This window comes from Stomoxys calcitrans, chromosome 4, assembly GCF_963082655.1.
Source record: "Stomoxys calcitrans chromosome 4, idStoCalc2.1, whole genome shotgun sequence".
NCBI classification, from domain to species: Eukaryota; Metazoa; Arthropoda; class Insecta; order Diptera; family Muscidae; genus Stomoxys; species Stomoxys calcitrans.
In genome coordinates this window covers 172,585,825-172,611,895 of record NC_081555.1, presented here as the reverse complement: position 1 = coordinate 172,611,895, position 26,071 = coordinate 172,585,825, and the positions used below count along the sequence as shown (strand labels likewise).

Genomic DNA, 26,071 nt, shown 5'->3' with positions numbered 1-26,071 from the left:
TTGATTTTCTGGCCAGACCATTGCTTTACTGCTGCATGCCGCATTCCTGGCTTCAGAAGCATTTGGATACTCCTGATCGTACTATGGGTTCCTTGGAGGAGAAATTTGGTACCAAAGTGCGGGTTTCGTTCTTTGGAGTAGGCATTTTTAGCAAATGTTGAAGGCCATTGTAGCGCAGAGGTTAGCACGTCCGCCTATTACGCTGAACGCCTGGGTTTGAATCCTGGTGAGACCATCAGAAAAAATTTTCAGAGTTGGTTTTCCCCTCCTAATGCTGGCAACATTTGTCAGGTACTATGCGATGTAAAACTTCTGTCCAAAGAGGTGGCGTATTGCGGCACGCCGTTCGGACTCGGCTATAAAAAGGAGGCCCCTTATCATTGAGCCTAAACTTGAATCGGACTGCACTCATTGATAGGTGAGAAGTTTGCCCCTGTTCCTTAGTGGAATGTTCATGGGCAAAATTTGCAATTTTGAAGTTATGTCACAAGGTGACACCACAGGGACATCAATATCGACAGTTCAGATGATGGAATGACGAAGATTTTTCTTGGACTTGGTTAACTTAAAGTCAATCAGTATCATTACTTGGTTGCTAACATCCCCTATAACACCTCTATGTTATGTAAAACTTGGATAGTTTTTCTATTTGGCAACTCTGGTCCAATGTATGTTTGGTATGCTGCTGCATCCATTCATCTATGGTTGCCTGTAGCTCGGTACAGCGTTCGATGTGTATATGAGGTTTTTTTTTCTTAGTGATGATAAGTGATAATTTCCATAAAAATAATTTGGCCATTTGTTGTCATTGCCAATGAGGCCATGAAAATGCTAAAAATCCATATCGGCAAATGACTTTGTGATGTTCAACGCATGGCATTAAATTTAACACCTGTTTTTTTATTTCTAGCACTTCCTGTTTTACACACGGCCCCAAATGCCCCATTGGCCCCAACTCCTCCTACTCGCCACATAAAGGAGACATAAAACGAATGTTTGGTCTAAATGTTGGAGAGGCCATAAAAAATTAGGATACTTTACTGCCGCAGTGGAATAATTCGTGCAGCCCGCCCGCCGCCCCGTAAGGCGAAAGAAATAAAAGTTTGTTGGAAATTTCCGGCACTGCTGATGACTATATTAGTTTTTATAGACATTCTGTTAAAAAGTCTGCTTAAGTGTTTGTTCTGCGCCAAAAGCAAAAGTCGGGTGGAGAGCACATAGATGGATAGATGGCTGAAGGTTAAAAGTATAATTTTGTTGAATTTTTGTTTTTTGTTACATCTGAAATAGGATTTTTTTTTGTGGGAGTTTAGCCAGGTTGAGTAACAATAACAACTATAAAGGCAGTTTTATTAAGGCCATGCGTTTAATGGTAGATAAATTTGCTTGTTAGAGAGAACTTCAAATGGACGGCCAGGATCTTTGGCATCATCTGGATATACGAGTTTGGGATAAGAAGTGACAGTTATATCGACAAATAAAAGGTAAACTGCTTTAAGCTTGAGGAGACATGTCTTTTTCCATGAGAAAAATCAAAATTAATTAAAAACAAGTAAAAGCGTGCTAAGCTCTAGAAGCTCAAGAAGTCTAATGGGGAGACCGGTTTATATGGCGGCTAAATTAGGTTATGAACTGATTTAGAACACACTTGGCCCAGTGCAAAATTTCAGCCAAATCGCATAGGAATTGCGCCCTCTAAAAGCTCAAGAAGCCAAGACCCAAGATCGGTTTATATGGCAGCTATATCTAAAAATGAACCGATTTGGCCCATTTACAATCCCAACCGACTTACACTAATAGAAAGTATTTGTGCAAAATTTCAAGTGCCTAGCTTCACTCCTTCGAAAGTTACCGTGCTTTCGACAGACAGACGGACGGACGTACAAGGCTAGACCGACTTAAAATGTCATAACGATCAAGAATATATATACTTTATGGGGTCTTAGACGTATATTTCGAGGTGTTCCTTATCTGAACTGTGCAAATATGTAGAAATTTTAATCAGCATTCACCATATTTGTATTTGGATTGAAAGTCGTTGTATAAGGGGTTTGCAAATCACAAACGATTTTTCTAGTATCAAAACATAGAAAAAGCCAAGTATGAGTTTTTTAAGCAGCAACAACGGAAACTGTTTGAAAATCGGACCTCAAATGCGCCTTTCGCCCCTTAACAAACATTTCGTAGTTCCTTTTCTTTCAATGTCTTTGGCTTAAAGCATGGGACTATGGTGCGTATGAATAATAGTTTAAACACACAAATAAAGTATACGCTATGTGGTACGGTGAATAAATTACACTGTGGAATACAAAAAAGAACAAATAAGGAAAGGTCAAAGTTGGGCGGCGCCGTCTTTATAATAATACCCTACAAGTAGTGGAAGACACCTTGTAACTTGGTGTCAGAGTTTATAAATGAGCAAAGTAGATCGGGGCGCTTGGAACGGTATTCTCCAGCAAGTGGAACAAATTGGTTGTCATAGCCAATCAAAGTAAGTAAGTGTAAATGGGGCGAGACATATTGGGATGGGTTAAATTGTGTTTAAAAAAAAACACAAGCGGCACAAGACAATTAGCCCAAAAAACCAAAGGTCTAACACCAAAATCGAGCTTACGGTTTTTAACAACAAATTCGGTTTTCAACTAATTTATCTACTAAGCCCAGAGGAAACAGCTGAAGGATCCTTGATTATGTCGGTCTTTCGGTTCATTCAAATTTGAATGCACATGGTGCAAGACGACATTGTACAAAATGTTCATGAGATCGGTTAAATATGTGCTTGCAAGGCTCTTAAAGTGAACATAGGGAGACACATAAAGTGAACATAGGGAGACACATATATATGGCAGATTTGGATATAGCTGCCATATAGACCGATCCTCCGATTTAGGGTCTTAGGCCCATAAAAGCCACATTTATTATTCGATTTTGCTGAAATTTTGGACAGTGAGTTGTGTTAGGTTCTTCGACATATTTTTGCAATCTGGCTCAGATCGGTTCAGATTTGGATATAGCTGCCATATAGAGCGATCTCTTGATTTAAGGTCTTGGGCCCATAAAAGACGCATTTATTGTCCGATGTCGCCGAAATTTGGGACAGTGTGTTAAATTAAGCCCCTTGACATACTTCTGCAATATGACACAGATCGGTCCAGATTTGGTTATAGCTGCCATATAGACCGATTCTCCGATTTAGGGTCTTGGGCCCATAAAAGCCACATTTATTATTTGATTTTGCTGAAATTTGGGTCAGAAAGTTGTGTTAGATCCTTTGACGTCCTCCTGCCATATAGACCGATTCTCCGATTTAGGGTCTTGGGCCCATAAAAGCCTCATTTATTATCCGATTTTGATGAAATTTGGGACAGTGAGTTGTCATAGGCCCTTCGACATCTCTTTTTAATTTGGCCTAGATCGGTTCAGATTTTGATATAGCTGCCATATAGACCGATCTCTTGATTTAAGGTTTCGGGCCCATAAAAGACGCATTTATTGTCCGATGTGGCCGAAATTTGGGACAGTGAGTTAAGTTAATCCCCTTGACATACTTCTGCAATATGACACAGATCGGTCCAGATTTGGTTATAGCTGCCATATAGACGGATCTCTCGATTTAAGGTTTTGGAGCCATAAAAGGCGCATTTATTGTCCAATTTCGCTAAAAATTTGAGCCAGTCAGTTAATTTAGGCTATTCGATGTCCTTCTTTAATTTGGCCCAGATCGGTCCAGATTTAGTTATAGCTGCCATATAGACCGATCTTCCAATTTAGGGTCTTAGGCTCATAAAAGCCTCATTTATTATCCGATTTTGATGAAATTTAGACAGTTATTGCGTTAGGCCCTTCGACATCTTTCGTCAATTTGGCTCAGATCGGTCTAGATTTGGATATAGCTGCTATATAGACCGATCCTCCGATTTAGGGTCCTTGGCCCATAAAAGCCACATTTATTATCCGATTTTGCTGAAATTTGGGACAGTGAGTTGTCTTAGGCTCTTCGACATCTTTCTTCAATTTGGCTTAGATCGGTCCAGATTTGGTTATAGCTGCCATATAGACCGATCTCTCGGTTTTAGATTTTGGGGCCATAAAAGGCGCATTTATTGTCCGATGTCGCCGAAATTTGAGGCAGTGAGTTTAGTTAGGCTGTGCGACGTCCTTCATTAATTTGACCCAAATCGGTCCAGATAAGGATATAGCTGCCATGTAGGTGCAAATCGGAACATATTTCGATATAACTGCTATGGGACATAAGGTATGTAATTTTTACCAGATTTTGATGAAAGGTGGTTTACATATATAACCAAGGTGGTGGGTATCCAAAATTCGGCCCGGCCGAACTTAACGCCTTTTTACTTGTTTTCTATTGAAACCTTTATATTTCTATATGTGCATATAAATTTCAAACCAAAAGGTTTGATATTATGCTCATTCATATAATCATTGACCGTATAGAAAACCTATAGAAAAAATAAGCCTTTCTTCTTTAAATGCACATGTAAGACAGTTGTAATACAAAATCTGCACTAGTTTGCTTGGTTATATATCTGCAAATTCATCTGCTTGCTAACTATTCTGCAATCCAAGATCGGTACTTTTTGTATGGTAGCAGTAGGCTAGTGCATAGGCAGGTAGAGATCTAGGCTTATGGTATGGAGGCGGAGGTAGCAGCTGGGTCTGTCGACTGATCATCCCAAGTATGGGGGGAATTAGAGTTGCCCTTGCAAATGACCAAGCTATTCAAATTAGAATAGATATGCAAAAGATGATAATGACAATAATGAAAAAATTAATGATTAAAAATAGTATAAGGTAAGTATTTTAACAGAAAAGACTGTCTTGTTGTTTTAGACGGCGAATGTTGACAATATTTGGTTGATGGAAGAAAGATTTCCTCCAACAAAACCTTTGCTTTGTCCCACTTATATGTAAAAATTCCATACAAATTTCCTTTTCCATTTCCAACTGCTTTTCCATTGTTCCCTTTGTCACAAACAACCAAAAATGCATGTACCCAAAAGATATCCTGACATGGTCTTCATGCCATATGTGTACCAGCTAAGCGAATTAGTCTAAATTGATGTTGAAATATTACCCTCTCGCAATATGATATATGATGATGACGACAAGGATGACAGTATGAGGTTCGGGGGATACCAAAGACTTTCCCATATTATTGGATATGTTTACCTTTTAAGAGCCTTACAAGATTTTCTCAAATAACTTCTTTGCCAGAGTAAATTTGCTTTATTTGGCATAATCTTTTAATGTTGTGACATTTTTTTTTTAAAGCCAAAAATTTACGTAGCTTTTCTTTTGGGCAAGCTTTACGTAGGGGATTAAATTTAAGCCTTTGTTCAAATACACCGAGAGCATATGGGAGAAAGAGAGGCAGAAACTGACAAATACAATAACAGCTAAACAGGCTGACAGCCAGGTATAGAAGACAAAGACTAACGAACTCATATTCAAATGTACAGTGGAAAAGCCAAAAGTTTGCCCCAAACACAAAGACCGAAAGGTGCAGACAAGGAAGGAAGCAGAGAGCAACAGAGAGAGAGAGAGAGAGAGAGAGAGTGATTTCGGTTTGCAATATGCCCTCAAGGAAATGATGTAAAATCCTTTGGCCAAACACAAACAAGTCATAATCAATATGGCATATAAGCAACCTCACATACACACATACACATACATATGCAAGCGTAACATGGGTCTTTTGGTATTATTCGAAGAAATATGCCCTAGTACATGGTCTAAATATAGAATGGGCATTTATGAGGGTATCCACCATACATACACAAACACACGCATCCTACCACACTTATATTACCACATTGCCTTTTGTATGGTTTTCTTGTTTAGTTGTATGGTATATTGCCCACAGGTCTTAACTGGCCCATCATCAATTGGTTGATTGAATTTTTGTTGAAAGGATGGCTTTCTAAAGTTCATAAAGTCTAGGAAAATATTTGTTTTTGTTTATTCTTGACCAGTTTGACAAAGGTAATAGGATTTAGATATTGTGATTCTAGACACAAAATACACACATACTAAAGGCATAATTTTTTGTTTTCAATTTAAACAAAAAAAATGTATGAAATCACATAGGCAAACTTTGTGTTTAAAGTCATTTAATGATAGTTTCAACTTATTGGGTTGCCCAAAAAGTAATTGCGGATTTTTTAAAAGAAAGTAAATGCATTTTCAATAAAACTTAGAATGAACTTTAATCAAATATACTTTTTTTCTAAAGCAAGCTAAAAGTAACAGATGATAACTGACAGAAGAAAGAATGCAATTACAGAGTCACAAGCTGTGAAAAAATTTTTTAACGCCGACAAAAATCCGCAATTACATTTTGGGCAACCCAATATTTTGGCTATGACAGAACATTTGTTACACTAGCCGAACCTAGAATAGCGTTCCAAGCGCCTCGATCTTCTGAAATCATTCTAAAATATCTGACACCAAATTTACCGGAGTCTCCCACCACTTGATCTTTCCATCGGGCTTTTGGTCTTCCCGGTTTGCGTGTACCACCGTGTTTGCCTTCAAAAGACTTCTTAGTTGGATCTTCTCCATCCATTCCTACAATATGACCTATCCAACGTTGTATTTTGATGCGTGTAACTATGCTATCGTTGTCATACAGCTCGTGTTTTATAAGTCACCTATATTCTCCATTAACGCAAACTGGTCCATTTATTTTACGAAGTATCTTTCTCTCAAATACTCCAAGCACTGCCTCATCTGCTTTCACAAGTACCCATGCTTCAGAACCATATAACAGCACGGGTAGTATCAGTGTCTTGTGAAGTGTAGTCTTCGTGCATCTCGTATAATCTTTTCCAGCAGGATATTAAAGAGGTCACACAATAGGCTTGCCTGAAACCTCGTTTGGTATTAAACGGTTCCGAGAGATTCTTTCCTAATCTTACGGAGGAACGGATATCACGAAGTGTCATCCTGCAGAGTCTTATTAATTTTGTATGGATTCCAAATTCAAACATGGCTTGAAATATCTTTGAACGTATTGGGGAATCGAAAGCGGCTTTGAAGTCAACAAAGAGGTGGCAGGTGTTGATTTGTCCTTCTCGGGTCTTTTCCAGGATTTGGTGCAGTGTGAATATCTGGTCTAGGGTGGATTTACCAGGTCTAAAGCCGCATTGATAGGTCCCAATTATCTCATTGACTTTAGGTTTTAATCTTTCACACAGTACGCTCGAGAGTATCATGTACGCGAAGAGGAGGAGGAGACTTATTCCTCTGTAGTTGGCACATGCCGTCTTGTCTCCTTTCTTGTGTACGGGAATATGATGATGAGGTTCCAATCATCGGGTATGCATTCTTCTTGCCATATTGCGCAGACAAGCTGATGCATACACCTTATCAGCGTATCTCTTCCGGGTTTAAATATATCAGGGGGTAACTCGTCGTCTCCCTCTGCCTTGTTTCTTAGTCGAGTCACTGCTATTTGGACCTCATTCTGACTAGGAGGTAAACATTCTATAACATCATCAGGGATTGGTTCTACGGTATCCTCTTCGCCGCCAACGTCGGACACTAGCAGTTGGGTAAATGTTCTTTCCATATCCTCACCAAGCTATCTGCGTCAGTTACTAGATTTCCTATTTTGTCTCTGCAGGAGAATGTGCCTGCACCAAAGCCATCGGTTTGATGTTTAATTCTTTGGTAGAATTTTTGGACTTCATTCCGACTTCGTACATCTCAATTCGCTCACACTCACTTCTTTCCATTTCCCTTGACTTTCTGTGGAATAAACATTTCTCCCCTCTCCTTTTCCCCAATAGCTCTCCTTCATCTGGCAAGGTGTTACTGATTACAGGGTTAACGAGCTGGATAAATATTTTCCAGCTATCACAAAGTGATCAATTTGGTTCCTCGTATTTTGAACGGGTGACAGTCATGTGGCTTTGTGAATATTTTTATGTTGAAATTTTTTGCTGCTAACTACCGTTTTCGGCGCGGCAAAATCTACAAACCTCAACCCATGATAATTTAACGTTCTGACTGTTGGACCTAAGATGTCTTCCTTAGCTATCTTCACATTAAAATCTTCCAGAACGATTTTTAAATCATGGTCGGGCAGCGGTCATATTCTTTCTCTCGGCGCTTGTGGAAAATATTCTTGGTCTGCTCGTCCCTGTCTTCCGTCGAAGCATGGGTACAAATAAGTCTGATGTTGCTTGCGGATTGTGGCTAGCCTCTCGCCCACTGGAATACAGCTTCAGACGAGTTGATTCAGTCTCCGACTAACCATAAATCCACAGCCAAATTCATGTTTCGTGTCATGACAGCTATTGTATAGTTCGTTTGGTGTTGTTGTGACGTCATTTTCCTTCAATCGCACTTTCCTGTAAGGCCGTAATATCTGCTTTGTACTTCTCCAATACAACTGCCAACGCGTATACTGCAGCTTCTCTATAAAGAGTGCGGACATTCCATTTGCAGATCCACAAATCATGGTTCTTTCTCCGATTGCGTGGTTCATTAACGTTAGGGGGTCCGTTTTTATACCCACCACCGTAGGAAAGGAGGTATATGCATTTTGTCATTCCGTTTGCAAGATATCGAAATATCAATTTCCGACCCTACAGAGTATGTATATTTCGGACCGTCGTAAAATTCGAAGACGGTTTAAAGATGTCGTGTGTCTGTCCGTCCGTTTGTTGTAATCAATCTAGACACATTGAGATATTCAAAAATTGAGATATTGAGCTGAAATTTGGCATAGATACGTCTTTTCGATGCACGCAAGTTCTCGAACTGGCCAAATCGGAACAATTTAAAGCAGTGAGTTGTTTTAAGCCTCCCGACAACTGACCCAAATATGGTTTAGATCGGATTATATTGGGTTGCCCAAAATGTAATTGCAGATTTTTTTCAAAAAATTTTTCACAGCTTGTGACTGTGTTATTGCATTCTTTCTTCTGTCAGTTATCAGCTGTTACTTTTAGCTTGCTTAAGAAAAAAAGTGTAAAAAAGTATATTTGATTAAAGTTCATTCTAAGTTTTATTAAAAATGCATTTAATTTCTTTAAAAAAAGCCGCAATTACTTTTTGGACAACCCAATAATTTCCTCATTCTGTTTGTAACTGCTCGAAATAGTCGTCTAAGACTCCATAAAGAATATATATTCTTAATCGTTGTGACATTTTATGCCGATCTAGCCCTGTCCCCCCGTCTGTCCCCCCGTCTGTCCCCCCGTCTGTCCGCCAGTCTGTCCGCCCGTCCGTCTGTCTGTCGAAAGCACGCTAACTTTCGACCTACACTAATACTTCTTATTAGTGTGGGTCGGTTGGGATTGTAAATGGGCCAAATCGGTCCATGTTTTGATATAGTTGCCGTACAAACCGATATTGGGACTTGGCTTCTTGAGCCTCTAGAGGGCGCAATTCCGGTCCGATTTGACTGAAAATTTGCACGTGGCTTTGGTATTACTTTCAATAACTGTGCAAAATTCGGTTCAAATCGCTCAATAACCTGATATAACAGCCATATAAACCGATCTTGAATCTTGACTTCTTGCGCCACTAGAGGGTGCAATTCTTATCCGATTTGAATGAAATTTTGAAGAAGTATTTTGTTATGATATCCAACAACTGTGCCAAGTATGGTTCCATTCGGTCCATAATCTGATATAGCTGTCGTACAAACCGATCTGGGATCTTGACTTCATAAGCCTCTGGAGGTCGCAATTATTATCCGATTTGCCTGAAATTTTGTACGACGGATCCTCTCATGACCATCAACATACGTGTTTATTATGGTCTGAATCGGTCTATAGCCTGATACAGCTCCCATATAAATCGATGTCTCTATTTTACTTCTTGAGCCCCAAAAGGGCGCAATTCTTATTCGAATTGGCTGACATTTCACACAGGTCTCCAACATATAATTAATTTGTGGTCCGAATCGGACCATATCTTGATATCGCTCTAATAGCAGAGCAAATCTTTTCTTTTATCCTTTTTTTGCTTAAGAAGAGATGCGGGGAAAAGAACTCAACTAATGCGATCCATGGTGGAGGATATATAAGATTCGTCCCGGCCGAACTTAGAACGCTTTTACATGTTTTACCCTAAATCACTATTGTGGTACCGGGTATTGTAATTTAGTGACCCCAAAAGGAAGAGAGATAGACCTATTGATAAGTGCACCGATCGACTCAGAATCACTTTCTGATTCGATTTAGCTATGTCCGTCCGTCTGTCAGTCCGTCTGTCTATCCGTCTGTCCATGTTAATTTGTGTACAAAGCACAGGTCGCAGTTTTCATCCGATCGTCTTTAAATTTGCTACAAGTATGTTTTTTGGCCTAGAGACGAAGCCTATTTCAATTGCAAAAAATCGGTTTAGATCTGGATATAGCTCCCATATATATGTTCGTCCGATTTTCAGTTCTACAGTCACAGCAAACGCATATATTGACCCATCTTGCCAAAATTTTGCAAAACGCTTTCCTCGAGGACTGCCGCAGTATCTGAGGAGTTTGCTTGAAATCGGTTTAAATTAAGGTATAGATCTCATTGGGGACCCGCTGTCATGGCATGTTTTGGATCCACTGTCATGGCACCTAATTTTTAAATGGTGAGTGTAGGACATTCGTTTGGAGTTTGGTTATCTAAATTAAATGTTAAAGATATGAATATTTTTTGGAATATCGAGACTTTGATTGTGCGTCTACTAGAATGGCTGTAGGGGATTTTGAAGTTTGGATTTAATTGAAGTTTGAGGTCCATACTAAAAGTTGAAGACTTTTTTACCTTCAACCTATTACAAGAATACCCTCTTCCCTTATTGGCTCATTAGCACAAAGAAATATTTTCTTGATTGCTTTTATATCCTGGAAAATCAACCCATATGCAATTGTGTTGAGATGGCAAATGGCAGACTTACCCCCATACACGCATACATACACACACTATGTCAAACATCCTTATAATAAATACTAAATTACATATGGCGGTGCGTATATTCAAATGTGCAATGCTTAAATATGCATGTATGTCGGCTTTACATATTTATATGAGCCAAGACATAGGATTGTTGTTGTGTGGTAAAATGAGGGTGCAAGGTAGGTAGGGGTAGATATAGACTTACCTGAATGTGTCGAGTATCATTGTAAAAAGTACAAATTTCCCTAAAAGCGGCACAACTAACGATGTTGGCGGAATAATTTCCGCCAACAACAAGAAGAACACAGTCAACGACAGTAAAATGGATATGCTTAATGAGACCTACAATACAATACAACCAAACAAATACAACAATGGGCAAGAGAAAAGAAGAGAGAGAAAAATCAAAAAATTTTAAACATAAAAAGGTATAGAAAAAGCAAAAAAAAAGAAAAAAAAACAAAATCAACAAAAATTTCATGAAAATAGAGAAAAGAGAAGAGAGAAAAAGAGAATATCATTAGTTTCATAAATATGTGGTAGCTCTCACACACACACACACACACGCATACTGCCATACTCTCATGCTATATAAGTCAAGGAATATTTAATGCCAAACTTGTTCTATAAAGTCTTTGTAGACAAGCAGAATATTATCGCAAGTTCTGTTAGTTCCAGTCAGGCTTGTTATCCTCCGTATTCTCATACTCATGCTGGTCTACGTTTTGCTGATGTTGTCGCCATAGCCGTCATCAACATCGGTAACAAATGTTCCAACATAAATATTTATGAAAAAGTAATGGGACACACTAACACACTCACATACTGGCAACCTAAGAAGATGTTGTTATCATAAGAGTATGGGCGTGTGTGTGTGTGTGCGTGCGGGTGTTTGTTCCACTCTTGGCTGAAATTCAAGGATATTTTCTTGTTCGTACTTACTTTTTCACCACTATCTGATGGCAGATAAAATACTAAAATCGTTAAAAAACTGATTCCCATACACGGTATAATGAGATTAACTGTATAGAACAACGTTTTACGGCGCATTGTGATATTAAATGTGATATCCAAGTACGGCTCATCGCAGCACGTGTAGAATTTTTCATTTCTGTTATGCGCGAAAGAGAGAAGAAGAGAAGAAAAACAAATGAATTTATCAAAAAAAATGTCAATTCGGTTGTATACAAAAATAAATATTCATGGAATTGGTCATTGATCCATAACAATTAGTATGAATTTTTGATTAAAAAACCATGTTCAGAAGAACAATGTTCAAAATTGTACAAAATAATGGTTTCTGTGAATCGGTTATATTCTTAGATATGGATATGATATTTTAAAACAAGTAAAAAGGCATTAAGTTCGGCCGGGCCGAACTTTGGATACCCACCACCTAGGGTGTATATGTAAATACCCTTTCGCCACAATCTGGTGAAAATTGGATAACTTATGCACCCAATTTCGGCAAGGACATTGAGTGGTCTTATAGATATAAATCACAGTTGAATTTTGTATTTCAAATTTCAACAAAATCGGGTAATAAATAAAACTTTTATGAGTTTCAGACCCTTAACCGGCATATCGGTTTAAATGGCAGCTATATCTAAATACAATCCGATCTTTATCATATTTGGGTCGGATGTTGGGAGGGGTCAAACTACTCACTGTTTCAAATTTCAGAGAAATCGGTTAAAGTTGTTATGGCCTTCAGACCCATTATCTGGAGATCGGTCTATATGGCAGCTATATCTAAATATTGTCCGGTCTATACCCTATTTGGGTCGGATGTTGAGAGGATTCAAACTGCGCACTATTCCAAATTTCAGCAAAATCGGATAAAAAATAAAGCTTTTATGCCCTTCAGACCCCCTTATCGTGCGATCTAAATATAGTGCGATCTGAACCATATTTACGTCAGATATCGGGAGGCCTAAAATAGCCCGGTGTTTTAAATTTCAACGAAATCGGTTAAAAAATAAAGCTTTTATGGGCTTCAGACCCTTTATCGGCAGATGGTCTATATGGCAGATACATCTAAACATAGTCCGATCTGAACCATATTTGGGTCCTATGCAGGGAGGTGTCAAACTACTCACTCTTTCAAATTTCAGCGAAATCGGATAAAAAATAAAGCTTTTATGGCCTTCAGACCCCATATCGGGGGATCGGCCTATATGGCAGCTATAACTAAATATAGTCCGATCTGAACCAAATTTACGTCCGATGTCGGGAGGCTTAAAATAGCCCCTTGTTTTAAATTTCAGCGAAATCGGGTAATAAATAAATCTGTTATGAGCTTCAGACCCTTTATCGGGAGATCGGTCTATATGGCAGCTATATTTAAATATAGTCCGATCTGAACCATATTTGGGTCACATGTTGGGAAGCCTTAGACTACTCACAGTTTCAAATTTCAGCAAAATCGGATGAAAAAAAAGTTTTTATGGGCATTAGACCCTTTATCGGAAAACCGGTCTGTATAGCAGCTATATCCAAATATGGCCCGATTTGGCCCGTTCAAAAATTTAACCAGCGTGCATCAAAAAGACGTATCTGTGTCAAATTTCAGTTCAATATGGCCCGTTCAAGAACTTAACAAGCGTGCATCAAAAAGACGTATCTGTGTCAAATTTCAGGTCAATATCTCAATTTTTTGAAGGCTCTTGATTGATTACAACAGACGGACGGACAGACACACGGACATCCTTAAATCGTCTTAGAATTTTACGACGATCCGAAATGTGTATACTTTGTAGGGTCGGAAATTGATATTTCGATGTGTTGCAAACGGAATGACTAAATGAATATACCCCCTATCCTACGGTGGGGGGTATAACAAGTTTGGGAAGATAAAAGACGAGTGGTGCCGTCTATATATTACCTTAAACCTACATTAAATTTATTGATATCATTATATGGACGACATTAAACTCATCATTTAAAACCAGTAAAGTCAGGCGTAGCAGATTATATAATATCCTACACCACCGAGCCTATCTACTTCTTCCAATTAATAGAACCAATGTCTAAATCTTGCCAGAATTTACTGAATATCAAATAGTTCAGCAAGCTGTTCTTACAATAGGACCGAAATTCTGGCTACGACAGTTTGAAAGGCGAATCTCGCCTAAAAATATATGTGGGAGCTACATATAAATCTGAACCGATTTTAATGAAATTTTGCACACATATTAGGACGTCAAATAGAAGTCCACATTTTGTGAAAATTGGACCATAAAAGGCCTTGTCGGATGAAAGATATATATGGGCTATATCTAAATCTGATCCGTATTTGGGTACCGGAAGTCCCCTCCAAGCAACCCATGGTACGACCAAGAGTGTCGAGATGCTACTGAAGTCAAGAATGCGGCATGTAGAGCAACCATGCAATGAAGAAGAGGTATCGGGAGAAAAGGACAGAGGAGAAACGTCTATTCCGCAGAAAGTAAAAAGAAGTGGAAAGGCGTGTGTGTGAGCGAATTTAGATGTACAGGAGTCAGAATGAAGTCCGGAAAATCTACCAAAGAATTAAACATCAATCCGATGCCTTTGGTGCAGGCACATCCTCCCGCAGAGACACAGTATGGAATCTGGTAACTGACGCAGATACCATGCTGAGGATATGGAAATAACATTTTACCCAACTGCTAGTGTCCGACGGTTGCGGAGAAGATGATACCGCAGAACCAATCCCTGATGATGGTATAGAATGTTTGCCTCTTAGTCAGAATGAGGTCCAAGTAGCAGTGACCCGACTAAAGAACAACAAGGCAGCAGGCGCCGACGGGTTACCCGCTGAACTATTTAAGACCGGAGACGACACGTTGATAAGGCGTATGCATCAGCTTATCTGGGCTATCTAACTAAAAGAATGCATACCCGATGATTGGAACCTCAGCATACTATGACCCGTATACAATAAAGGAGACACAACGGAATGCGGAATAAGTCTCCTCCCCATCGCATACAAGATACTCTCAAGCGTACTGTGTGAAAGATTAAAACCTAAAGTCAATGAGATAATTGGGCCCTATCATTGCGGCTTTAGACCAGGTAAATCCACCCTGGACCAGATATTCACACTGCGCCAAATCCGGGAAAAGACCCGAGAATGACAAATCAACACCTTCCATCTCTTTGTTGACTACAAAGCCGCCTTCGATACTCCTTTACGTTCAAAGATATTTCAAGCCATGCCTGAGTTTGGTATCCCTGCAAAATTAATAAGACTTTGCAGAATGACACTTGCTGATACGCGTTCCTCAGAATCTCTCCGAACCATTTAATACCAGTCGAGGATTCGGACAAAGAGATAGTCTATTGTTTGACCTCTTAAAAACCCTGTTGGAGAAGATTTTACGAGATGCAGATGTAAATAGATATGGCACACTAATCACAAGAAAACATATGCTACTCGCCTATACCGATGATATCGATATCATAGGTCGGTCACCGGAAGTAGTAACTGCAGCCTTTGAAAGAATCGAAATAGAGTCAGTGAAAATGGGTCTGGCAGTAAATGGAGATAAGACGAAATGGATGATTTCAACTCACAACAAGCCTTGCACAACCGAGCAGATAAAGAAATTGGAGAAAGTTGGGAACCACAAATTTGAGATAGTCAGTAACTTTATCTACCTCGGCACCGACGTAACCGAAACGAATGACACCAGTTTTAAAATTAGGCGAAGAATAATACTGGCAAACAGATGCTACTTTGGACTAAGTAAGCAGTTAAGAAACAAGGCCACCTCTCGACAGACGAAGACTACACTATACGAGACACTGATACTCCTCGTGCTGTTATATGGTGTTAAATGCGGCTTTTATTGGCCTTAGACCTGAAATCGTAGGGCAACAAACGTGGGTATTATAAACATAAGAGCTTTTGTCGGAATATTGGTTTATATGTATGACAGCTACATCAAAATAACACAACTCATTGTACTAAGTTTCAGCAAAATCATGCAATAAATGCGGATTTTGTCGACCCACCAAGCTATTCGATCTCTAATTCGTACATCAGTGTAATGTTTTTGGGTTACAACAATGGTGGAAACAACATTTGTAAATTGGTCCACGCATTTTCGAGATAAAGCATTTGGGAAAATTGTGGTAGGGGTGAGGATTGCCCTCCTGGCTAGATTGATTGGTGGAATCGAACCCAAGACCGCCGCACTGGCTGGCTACTAACTCAACTACTCGAGCACTTTATAACCTGACATTACTTTAATATAAACCGATCTCCTGCTTTTTTTTTAGAAAGTACGACTTAACATATTTACATAAACGTAAAGAAATTTTGTATGACTTCCAATTATCACTCTGCTTATAAACAAAAATCATCCAAAGAAAACAACAATTTTAATCCATTATAGGGGTTATTTAACATTCGGTATAGTGGTTTTTAAGGAACTTTACTTGTTTTCAATTAAAAAGTATTACATTGTCAAATGGTTTTTGTGAGTCCTTATGCAGCCATTCAGAAATGTTTCGTAAAGGATATCAAGGATTTGTTATACAAAACAAACAATCAAAACGAGTTGTATGTAGTTGTAAAAAAATACTCAAAAAACATACGAATACGGTATTATTCTTATTCATCTTATAGCCAAGCTTTTTCTCTACCCTACCGAATTCATCCTCTTTATACGCCTCACCATCATCTTCTTCAGGTTGTTTTCCCCCATCGAGGTCAATCATTAATAGTTGGCTCTGAAATCATTGATGGCACTTCAAAGAGATTCCTGCAAAACGTTGATTTATGGAATGTTCTCTTGGATGAATGCTCCTCGTAGTATATGGCAAAAGAAAAAAATCGCAAATCCCCATCTCCTGCACACCTTTGCAGTAAGAGAAGGCCAGCGTTATGTGTGCTAGTGAGCCATGGACATCATGGCGAATGATATACAGAGGAAGTGCATCAATTATGTGAAATTAATTGTGATAACGAATGTGTTTCCGTTTGCTATACTCTTGATTTATAAACAATTCCGTTTGATTGCAAGCCAAGAGTATTGTTATGTTGTAGCAAAAAGGGAAAAAATAATAAAAAAAACAAGAAGCATATAATCATGGATAATTCGAACGGTTGGTAGCTAGGTAAACTATGGAGACGGTTACAGTTGAATTTACATTACATAAGAATGAAAAGGAAAAAGTAAAACATTTCATAATTCAAGTCTAATATCTAATGAGATTCATCGTTTAAAATTCTAGTAATGGCAACAGAGAGTGTGCTTAGGATATGAGAAGAACATTATTCCCAACTGCTGGGAACAATTTCTGATGATGGTATGGAAGGTATACCACATAGTCGTAAGTAGCAATGACCTAGCTGAAGAACAACAAGGCAACAAGAGCCGATAGGCGGCCGCCTGAACTATTTAACATCGGAGGCTAAACGCTGATATGGTGTGTACATCAACTCGTATGCCAGATCTGGTTACAAGAACTCATTTCCAATGACAAAGGAATAAGATGCATCCCCATTGCATAATAGATACCCTCGACCGTACTGTATTGTGTGAAAGACCAATCACAATAAAGATCGAAAATTCTCCCAAAGCATTAAGCATCGTTAGCTTCGAATTCCCATCACGAATTAAGGCCCATTTCCTTCTAAGACGCATAGTTTTGGAGATACAGCCATTTTAAGTTTTCCAAATGAAATTTCGATTTTTAATGGATTTTCAATGAAATTTTAAATTTTTGATGGGGTCACGAATAAAGGCTTATTTCCCTCTAGGACGCATAGTTTAGGAGATACACCCATTTTAAGTTTTCCAAGTGAAATTTCTATTTTCAATGGATTTTCAACAAAATTTTTAATTTTTTTATGGGGTCACGAATTAAGGCCCATTTCCCTCTAGGACGCATAGTTTAGGAAATACAGGCATTTAAAGTTTTCTAAGTGAAATTTCGATTTTTAATGGATTTTCAATGAAATTTTTAATATTTTGATGGGGTCACGAATTAAGACCCATTTCCCTCTAGGACGCATAGTTTAGGAGATATAGCCATTTTAAGTTTTCCAAGTGAAATTTCGATTTCTAATGGATTTTCAATGAAATTTTTGATTTTTTGATGAGGTCACGAATTAAGGACCATTTCCCTCTAGGACGCATAGTTTAGGAGATACAGCCATTTTAAGTTTTCCAAGTGAAATTTCGATTTTAAATGGATTTTCAACGATATTTTTAATTTTTTGATGGGGTCACGAATTAAGGCCCATTTCCCTCTAGGACGCATAGTTTAGGAGATACAGCCATTTTAAGTTTTCCAAGTGAAATTTCGATTTTTAATGGATTTTCAATGAAATTTTTAATTTTTTGATGGGGTCAAGAATTAAGGCCCATTTCCCTCTAGGACACATTGTTTAGGAGATATAGCCATTTTAAGTTTTCCAAGTGAAATTTCGATTTTTAATGGATTTTCAATAAAATTTTGAATTTTTTGACGGGGTCACGAATTAAGGCCCATTCCCCTCTAGGACGCATAGTTTAGGTGATTCAGCTATTTAAAATTTTCCAAGTGAAATTTCGATTTCTAGTGGATTTTCAAAGAAATTTTTTGTCGGGGTCACGAATTAAGGCCCATTCCCCGCTAGGACGCATAGTTTAGGAGATACAGTCATTTTAAATTTTCCAAGTGAAATTAAAATTTTTAATGGACTATCAATTAAATTTCTATTTTTTGATGGGGTCACGAATTAAGGCCCATTTCCCTATAGGACGCATAGTTTAGGAGATACAGCCTTTTTAAGTTTTCCCAGTAAAATTTCGATTTTTGATGGATTTTCATTGAAATTTTTAATTTTTTGATGGGGTCACGAATTAAAGGCCATTTCCCCCTAGAACGCGTAGTTTAGGAGATACAGCCATTTTAAGTTTGCCCCAGTGAAATTTAGATTTTTAATGGATTTTCAATGAAATTTTTAATTTTTTGACGGGGTCACGAATTAAGGCCCATTCCCCTCTAGGACGCATAGTTTAGGAGATACAGCCATTTTAAGTTTTCTAAGTGAAATTTCGATTTTTAATGGATTTTCAAAGAAATTTTTAATATTTTGATGGGGTCACGAATTAAGTCCCATTTCCCTCTAGGACGCATAGTTTAGGAGATACAGCCATTTTTAGTTTTCCAAGTGAAATTTCGATTTTTAATGGATTTTCAATAAAATTTTTAAATTTTTGATGGGGTCACGAATTAAGGCCCATTTCCCTCTAGGACGCATAGTTTAGGAGATACAGCCATTTAAAGTTTTCCAAGTAAAATATCGATTCGTACAAGCGGTGCCGCCTCAGTGGACGTGTTCGTCTAGTACTCGCAAACGAACCTGATGGGATTCGTTACTAACCACTAACCCCAGAATCAGCGAACTTTCATGGCGTCAAGGCGTTGGGCCCTTAAGCAATCTCTACACGGATGCCGAAGAATTGGGATCTTTCTGGAGTCGAGTACCGTACAACTGACCACAACCTGCCTTGGCACCATTCTTTAGTATCCGATGTCTGGAAGATGACAGAGTGATCCGGTTACTGAAGCCTGCAAAGAACCCGAGTAAGGGGTAGTAGTAAAAACCGATCTCCCTTCTCTTACCAGTAGCAAAGACGTTGGAGGAATTTCTCCCCTCGAGCCTCGTTGAAGAATTTCCATTCGCCGAGCATCAGCATGGATTTCCAAGACTGCATGGCACAGCAACTTCTTCGCAATGTCACTTGCCGTGGCTTAAGTCAGCTCAGGCCATGTAATACGACGGCCCTTGTGACATTAAACCTATCGAAAGCCTTCGACACGGTCAGTCATGCCAAACTAATTGAGTACATCGCTAACATGTCCCTCCAGGCAGGCTTGAAACGCTAGGTCACGAATGATCTGTGTGGTCGTCAGTCGTTTGTGGAATTTAAAGATAAGATGTCGAAACCCCGTAGAGTGAAAAAGGGAGTTCCCCCAGACGGGGTGATATCTCCAGCACTGTGTAACTTCTATCTATCCTCCATTCCACCCCCTCTCTACGGCACAGAGATCGAATCAAATGCGAACGATTGTACGATCATGGCATTAGGCCCCGGACCCATTATTGGCATATGCAATAAAATATGAGTCTACCTCAATGAACTTGCCGTTTATTTAGCTTAAACAGGGGGTTCCCCTAGTCGGATTGATATCTCCAGCACTGTTTAATCTCTACCTATCCTGAATTCCATCCCCCTTCAGACGGCATAGAGATCGTATCATATGCGGACGACTGTACGATCATGGGATCAGTCCGCGCACCCATTGTTGGCATATGTAGATAGAATAAGCGTCAACCTCAATGAACTTGCAGCTTATTTAGCAGCCATAGATCTGAAGATATTTGTTACCAAATCTTCAGCAACATTGTTCACTACATTCACGCTTAAGATGGGCAAGGAGCTGACTGTGATAATCGATGGAGTAATGATTTTGACCATCAATTATCCCACTATACTTGGTGCAACATTTGACAGTTCTTCCACATTCTCCTCACATGCCACTGAAATTTGAGATAAGATCAGAAATAGACACAACGTGCTCAAGTCACTTGGGGTGCTGGCAAAGAATCCTTGTCATGGTCATCTAAGTCTCATCATTCGTCTACTTAATGCAATTGAAAATTTACCCATGAACTGAACCATAAAGGAACAGGGAAAACGTCTAACATATCGATGAGAGCTGTCCGATACAAGTTTAAGCTCAATGACAAGGGATCTCCTTTTTTACAGCCGAGTCTGATTTTTGTGGAGAACTTTTTACATGGCTTCTATGCCGGGCATAGAAATGTCACGAGTGCCATCAGCATTAAGAGGGACAATCATTTGATGTTCTCGCCAGGATTCAAACCCAGGCGTTCAGCGTCAGCAGGACATGCTAAACTCTGCGCTACATTAGCCTCCACTTATTCTCTTCTACTTATTGCTTCCTTGAAAAAGTGACCAACATTGCAACGGTCTTATCAAGGACCCTAAAGTTATCCGAGATCTGTCAGTACATGCCCCAGTCCTCAAGTCTCTTACTTTCGCTCAAATCAATAGCGAAGAGTTTTCTATGATGCAGCAAATCATTAAAGGAATCATTTCCCATCAGTATCGTCATTATAGCCTTTCTTTGACATGAGAGGATAAAATTCATTTCTAGGATTGCTGCGGCAATTCCATGCCACACTGGTGCTCTATAAGTTGGACAAGCATCAAAAAACCTCCAAATACAGAACAAATAGCACATCGATAAAACTTCAGACCCTTCTCAGAATTCGTTTAATCATTCCGAATGGACCAGAAAACCTATTCTCTCTGAAACAGCCTCTCCCGGAAAATTTACAAGTTCTACTTTGCTAATATTGACTTCACTCTGGCGGAACGATGAACGATTCAGTGACAATATGGCTCTGTGCAACTACACGATCTGGCGATCTCAGAAGGAAAACAGCTCGGAAGCAATCCTAGTACAAGGAACCTACGATAATTTCCCTCGAGTCAGATAGTCATACTATCCATGCCAGGCGACTTCCCGCTTCGGAGCAGGCGGGCAATGTCTAATATCTCCACCACCTTGACTAAGAGCTGGCAAACTATCGATAATAGCAACATTCGATATTTTCGATAATTTTAACAATAAACATCGATAGTTTCGATACTTTCATTGATTTCCCATCACCTATATTTCAAACGAAAATGGGAAGTAAAAATCAGGAGACCGATTTATATAGAAGCAATATCAGTGCGCAGACGAAATAAAACCAAAGTTAATAAAGGCAGTTGGAAGTCATGAGAGAAATCATTGTAGAAAATGTTAACCTAATCGGATGAAAATTGCGCCCTCTATAGGTGCAATGTATCTTAAAGGATACATTCAGTGTCGGATAGACCGATCCGCTTGTTTAGGGTCTAAGGCCCATAAAAGCCACATTTACGCCAGTCGACATCCTTCTCCAACCAGTCGACATCCTTCTAACGCCAGTCGACATCCTTCTTCAATTTGGCTCAGACCGGTCCAGATTTGGATATAGCTGTCATATAGACCGATCTCTCGATTTAGGGTCTTGGGCCCATAAAAGCTACATTTATTATCCGATTTTGCTGAAATTTGGAACAGTGAGTTGTGTTAGGCTCCTCGATAATTTTCTGCAATATGGCACAGATCGGTCCAGATTTGGATATAGCTGTCATATAGACCGATTTCTCGCTTTAAGATTTTAGACCCATAAAAGACGCATTTATTATCCGATTTCGCCGAAAATTTGGACAGTGTGTTGTGTTAGACCCTTTAATATTCTTCTTCAATTTGGCTTAGATCGGTTCAGATGTGGAAATAGCTGCCATATAGACCGATCTCCCGATATAAGGTTTTGGACCCATAAAAGCCACATTTATTATCCGATTTTGCTGAAATTTGGAACAATGCGTTATGTTAGGCCAGTTGATATCCTTCTTAAATTTGGCCCAGATCGGTCCAGATTAAGATATAGCTGCTATATAGACCGATCGGCCGTTTTAACATTTGGGTCCATAAAAGGCGCATTTATTGTCCGATTTCGCTGATATTAGGGACAGTGAGTTATGTTAGGCTCCTCGATACATTTCTGCAATATGGCACAGATCGGTCCAGATTTGGATATAGCTGCCATATGGACCGATCTCTCGATTTAAGGTTTTGGACCCAAAAAGGCACATTTATTGTCCGATTTCGCCGAAATTTGGGACAGTGAGTTGTGTTAGGCCCTTCCTCAGCCCTCTTCAGTTTAGCCCAGATAGGTTCAGATTTGGATATAGTTGCCTTATAAACCAAAAGAAGTCTCTAGCACACTGGTTTCAAGAAGCCATAATCTCCATTGTATCTCCTATTCTTAGACCGACCAAGACTCCCTGGCTATCACCCTGTTGTCCAACACTCCGGTAATTCCTCACCACTTCCACAGCTTCCTCATAGAACATTTCTATGTTGCTGTACGAAATTTTCACCCAACCAACAGATGGTAATCGTTTTGTGGGGAGTCAAGATACCCTGTATTGGAACTTCTGGCTCTTCTAGTGCCTTCTCACGGGTCTACCATTTGTCCTTACTTGCTTTAGTATTTCAACCTCTACCAAGAAGCATATCGTTGTTCGCACTCATCCACTCGTCTACCATATTGCTATGACATATATCGGTGACAGTACTCCAAAATTTACTAAAGGCAATGCTGATATAGTCTTACTAAACTTTCCGTATGTCTCGATCCTTCCACCAGCCGGATCATTCTATATCTATCGCCTATAATCTCAATTGGATTATGGTCACTTATATTCCATTCGTCACATGCCCTTCCCCTAAACTCATAAGCAGTTAATGAGGCCCCATTTGTAGTCGTTACGCCAATGCCATAGCCCTTTGATAAACACAGCGACGTCATTCCCAGTCAACTATAAGTTTAATGAAAGCAAAAATGGATCATTTTTCCTTTCAAATATCATAATATGCAAAAACAACAATATATCTTTGCACAAAAGGAGAAAAAAATGCTTCCAACCATTTTGGGTAATTAATTTATGGCAATTTATATTGAATTTTGCCACATGTATAAAAACTTGTAAATTTTCCTCATGTTATCCACCTACCCAAAAAAAGTTAATAAATTTCATTTCAAATTGTTTTCCCAAACAACGCGAATGAGAGCACAAACTTTTCTTGCTTACATAGAAGGGGCTTCTGAAAAAAAAAACATAACGAGGCCATAAAAATTGTTTTGGCATTTGACACAACCTGCATACGGAAGTCCATAATAATTTTATGAATTCTGTTCGGTGATGAACTACTCGGTTTTTTTTACTGTTCCTCTATGGGAATAGTGAATATTTTCGGCACCAACCGGATGTGACATTCCTAATTGAATTAGTCGGAAATGAATGAACATTTCCGTTCGCTTTTAATCAAACTGAGAGAAAATTTTATTTTTCCACATTTATTTTTAAAGTGTACACTGACTGTGTGGTGTTGGTGAGATGAGTGAAATGAGTTGTGCTGCCTTGACTTGGTTGTCTACTTTAATTTTGATATCACAAGAGGTTTAACCCCTCCTGCTTCTGCTTTGGCGCTGTTTTAGAGTACTTTTCAAACTGGAAGTGAAAAGCTGAAACTAAACATTAATCACCCATAGATGAGCTCTTCCATTTTATGATTTATGACCTGGGATAGCTGCAATTTTTTATTTCTTGTTAACTTTTCTTTACTATGTATGTTCACCCCCTTCAGTTAGTTTATTGTTTAGGTCGATAAATACAATACAATGGGAAATTGTTGGAAGGCAACAAAAAAAGGAAATAAAAAATATATGATTCACACGTAAATGTACAAGGGCGGAGAGGTCAGTCAATACACATACAAACGAAAAAAAAAAAAAAAAATGAAAATAGAACAACAGAGGGGAAAAACCTTGTCAGGATTTAAGAAAGCAGTGAATGGAAGGCGGAAATTGAAAGAAATGGAAACTAAAATGAGGTAGAAAACTGTCTGAAGAAAATATATTAATAGCGAACTTTCTCTTTAACAAAATAAAAAAACGAGAGATTCTGACGAAATTGTTTCTATACGAAAAAAAATGTTCTGACGAAATTTTTTTCTATATGGAAAAAAATGTTCTGACGAAATTTTTTTCTATATGGAAAAAAATGTTCTGACGAAATTTTTTTTTATATGGAAAAAAATGTTCTGACGAAATTTTTTTCTATATGGAAAAAAAATGTTCTGACGAAATTTTTTTCTATATGGAAAAAAATGTTCTGACGAAATTTTTTTCTATATGGAAAAAAATGTTCTGACGAAATTTTTTTCTATATGGAAAAAAATGTTCTGACGAAATTTTTTTCTATATGGAAAAAAATGTTCTGACGAAATTTTTTTCTATATGGAAAAAAATGTTCTGACGAAATTTTTTTCTATATGGAAAAAAATGTTCTGACGAAATTTTTTTCTATATGGAAAAAAATGTTCTGACGAAATTTTTTTCTATATGGAAAAAAATGTTCTGACGAAATTTTTTTCTATATGGAAAAAAATGTTCTGACGAAATTTTTTTCTATATGGAAAAAAATGTTCTGACGAAATTTTTTTCTATATGGAAAAAAATGTTCTGACGAAATTTTTTTCTATATGGAAAAAAATGTTCTGACGAAATTTTTTTCTATATGGAAAAAAATGTTCTGACGAAATTTTTTTCTATATGGAAAAAAATGTTCTGACGAAATTTTTTTCTATATGGAAAAAAATGTTCTGACGAAATTTTTTTCTATATGGAAAAAAATGTTCTGACGAAATTTTTTTCTATATGGAAAAAAATGTTCTGACGAAATTTTTTTCTATATGGAAAAAAATGTTCTGACGAAATTTTTTTCTATATGGAAAAAAATGTTCTGACGAAATTTTTTTCTATATGGAAAAAAATGTTCTGACGAAATTTTTTTCTATATGGAAAAAAATGTTCTGACGAAATTTTTTTCTATATGGAAAAAAATGTTCTGACGAAATTTTTTTCTATATGGAAAAAAATGTTCTGACGAAATTTTTTTCTATATGGAAAAAAATGTTCTGACGAAATTTTTTTCTATATGGAAAAAAATGTTCTGACGAAATTTTTTTCTATATGGAAAAAAATGTTCTGACGAAATTTTTTTCTATATGGAAAAAAATGTTCTGACGAAATTTTTTTCTTTATGGAAAAAAATGTTCTGACGAAATTTTTTTCTATATGGAAAAAAATGTTCTGACGAAATTTTTTTCTGTATGGAAAAAAATGTTCTGACGAAATTTTTTTCTATATGGAAAAAGATGTTCTGACGAAATTTTTTTGCTATATGGAAAAAGATGTTCTGACGAAATTTTTTTGCTATATGGAAAAAGATGTTCTGACGAAATTTTTTTGCTATATGGAAAAAAATGTTCTGACGAAATTTTTTTGCTATATGGAAAAAAATGTTCTGACGATTTTTTTTTGCTATATGGAAGAAAATGTTCTGACGAAATATTTTTGCTATATGGAAAAAAATGTTCTGACGAAATTTTTTTGCTATATGGAAAAAAATGTTCTGACGAAATTTTTTTGCTATATGGAAAAAAATGTTCTGACGAAATTTTTTTGCTATATGGAAAAA

At 38.0% G+C, this 26,071-nt stretch overlaps 1 protein-coding gene across 1 annotated transcript in view; it reads right to left on the bottom strand.

Moving 5' to 3' along the window:
• Positions 1–26,071, bottom strand: part of LOC106089729 (acetylcholine receptor subunit alpha-like) — a 601,341-nt gene that overhangs the window by 19,329 nt on the left and 555,941 nt on the right. The window contains exons 7-8 of the mRNA XM_059367939.1: positions 11,862–12,030; positions 11,125–11,261 (exon numbers count right to left, since the gene is read on the bottom strand). Coding sequence (XP_059223922.1) covers positions 11,125–11,261; positions 11,862–12,030 — 306 coding nt within the window. The remainder of the gene's footprint in view (positions 1–11,124; positions 11,262–11,861; positions 12,031–26,071) is intronic.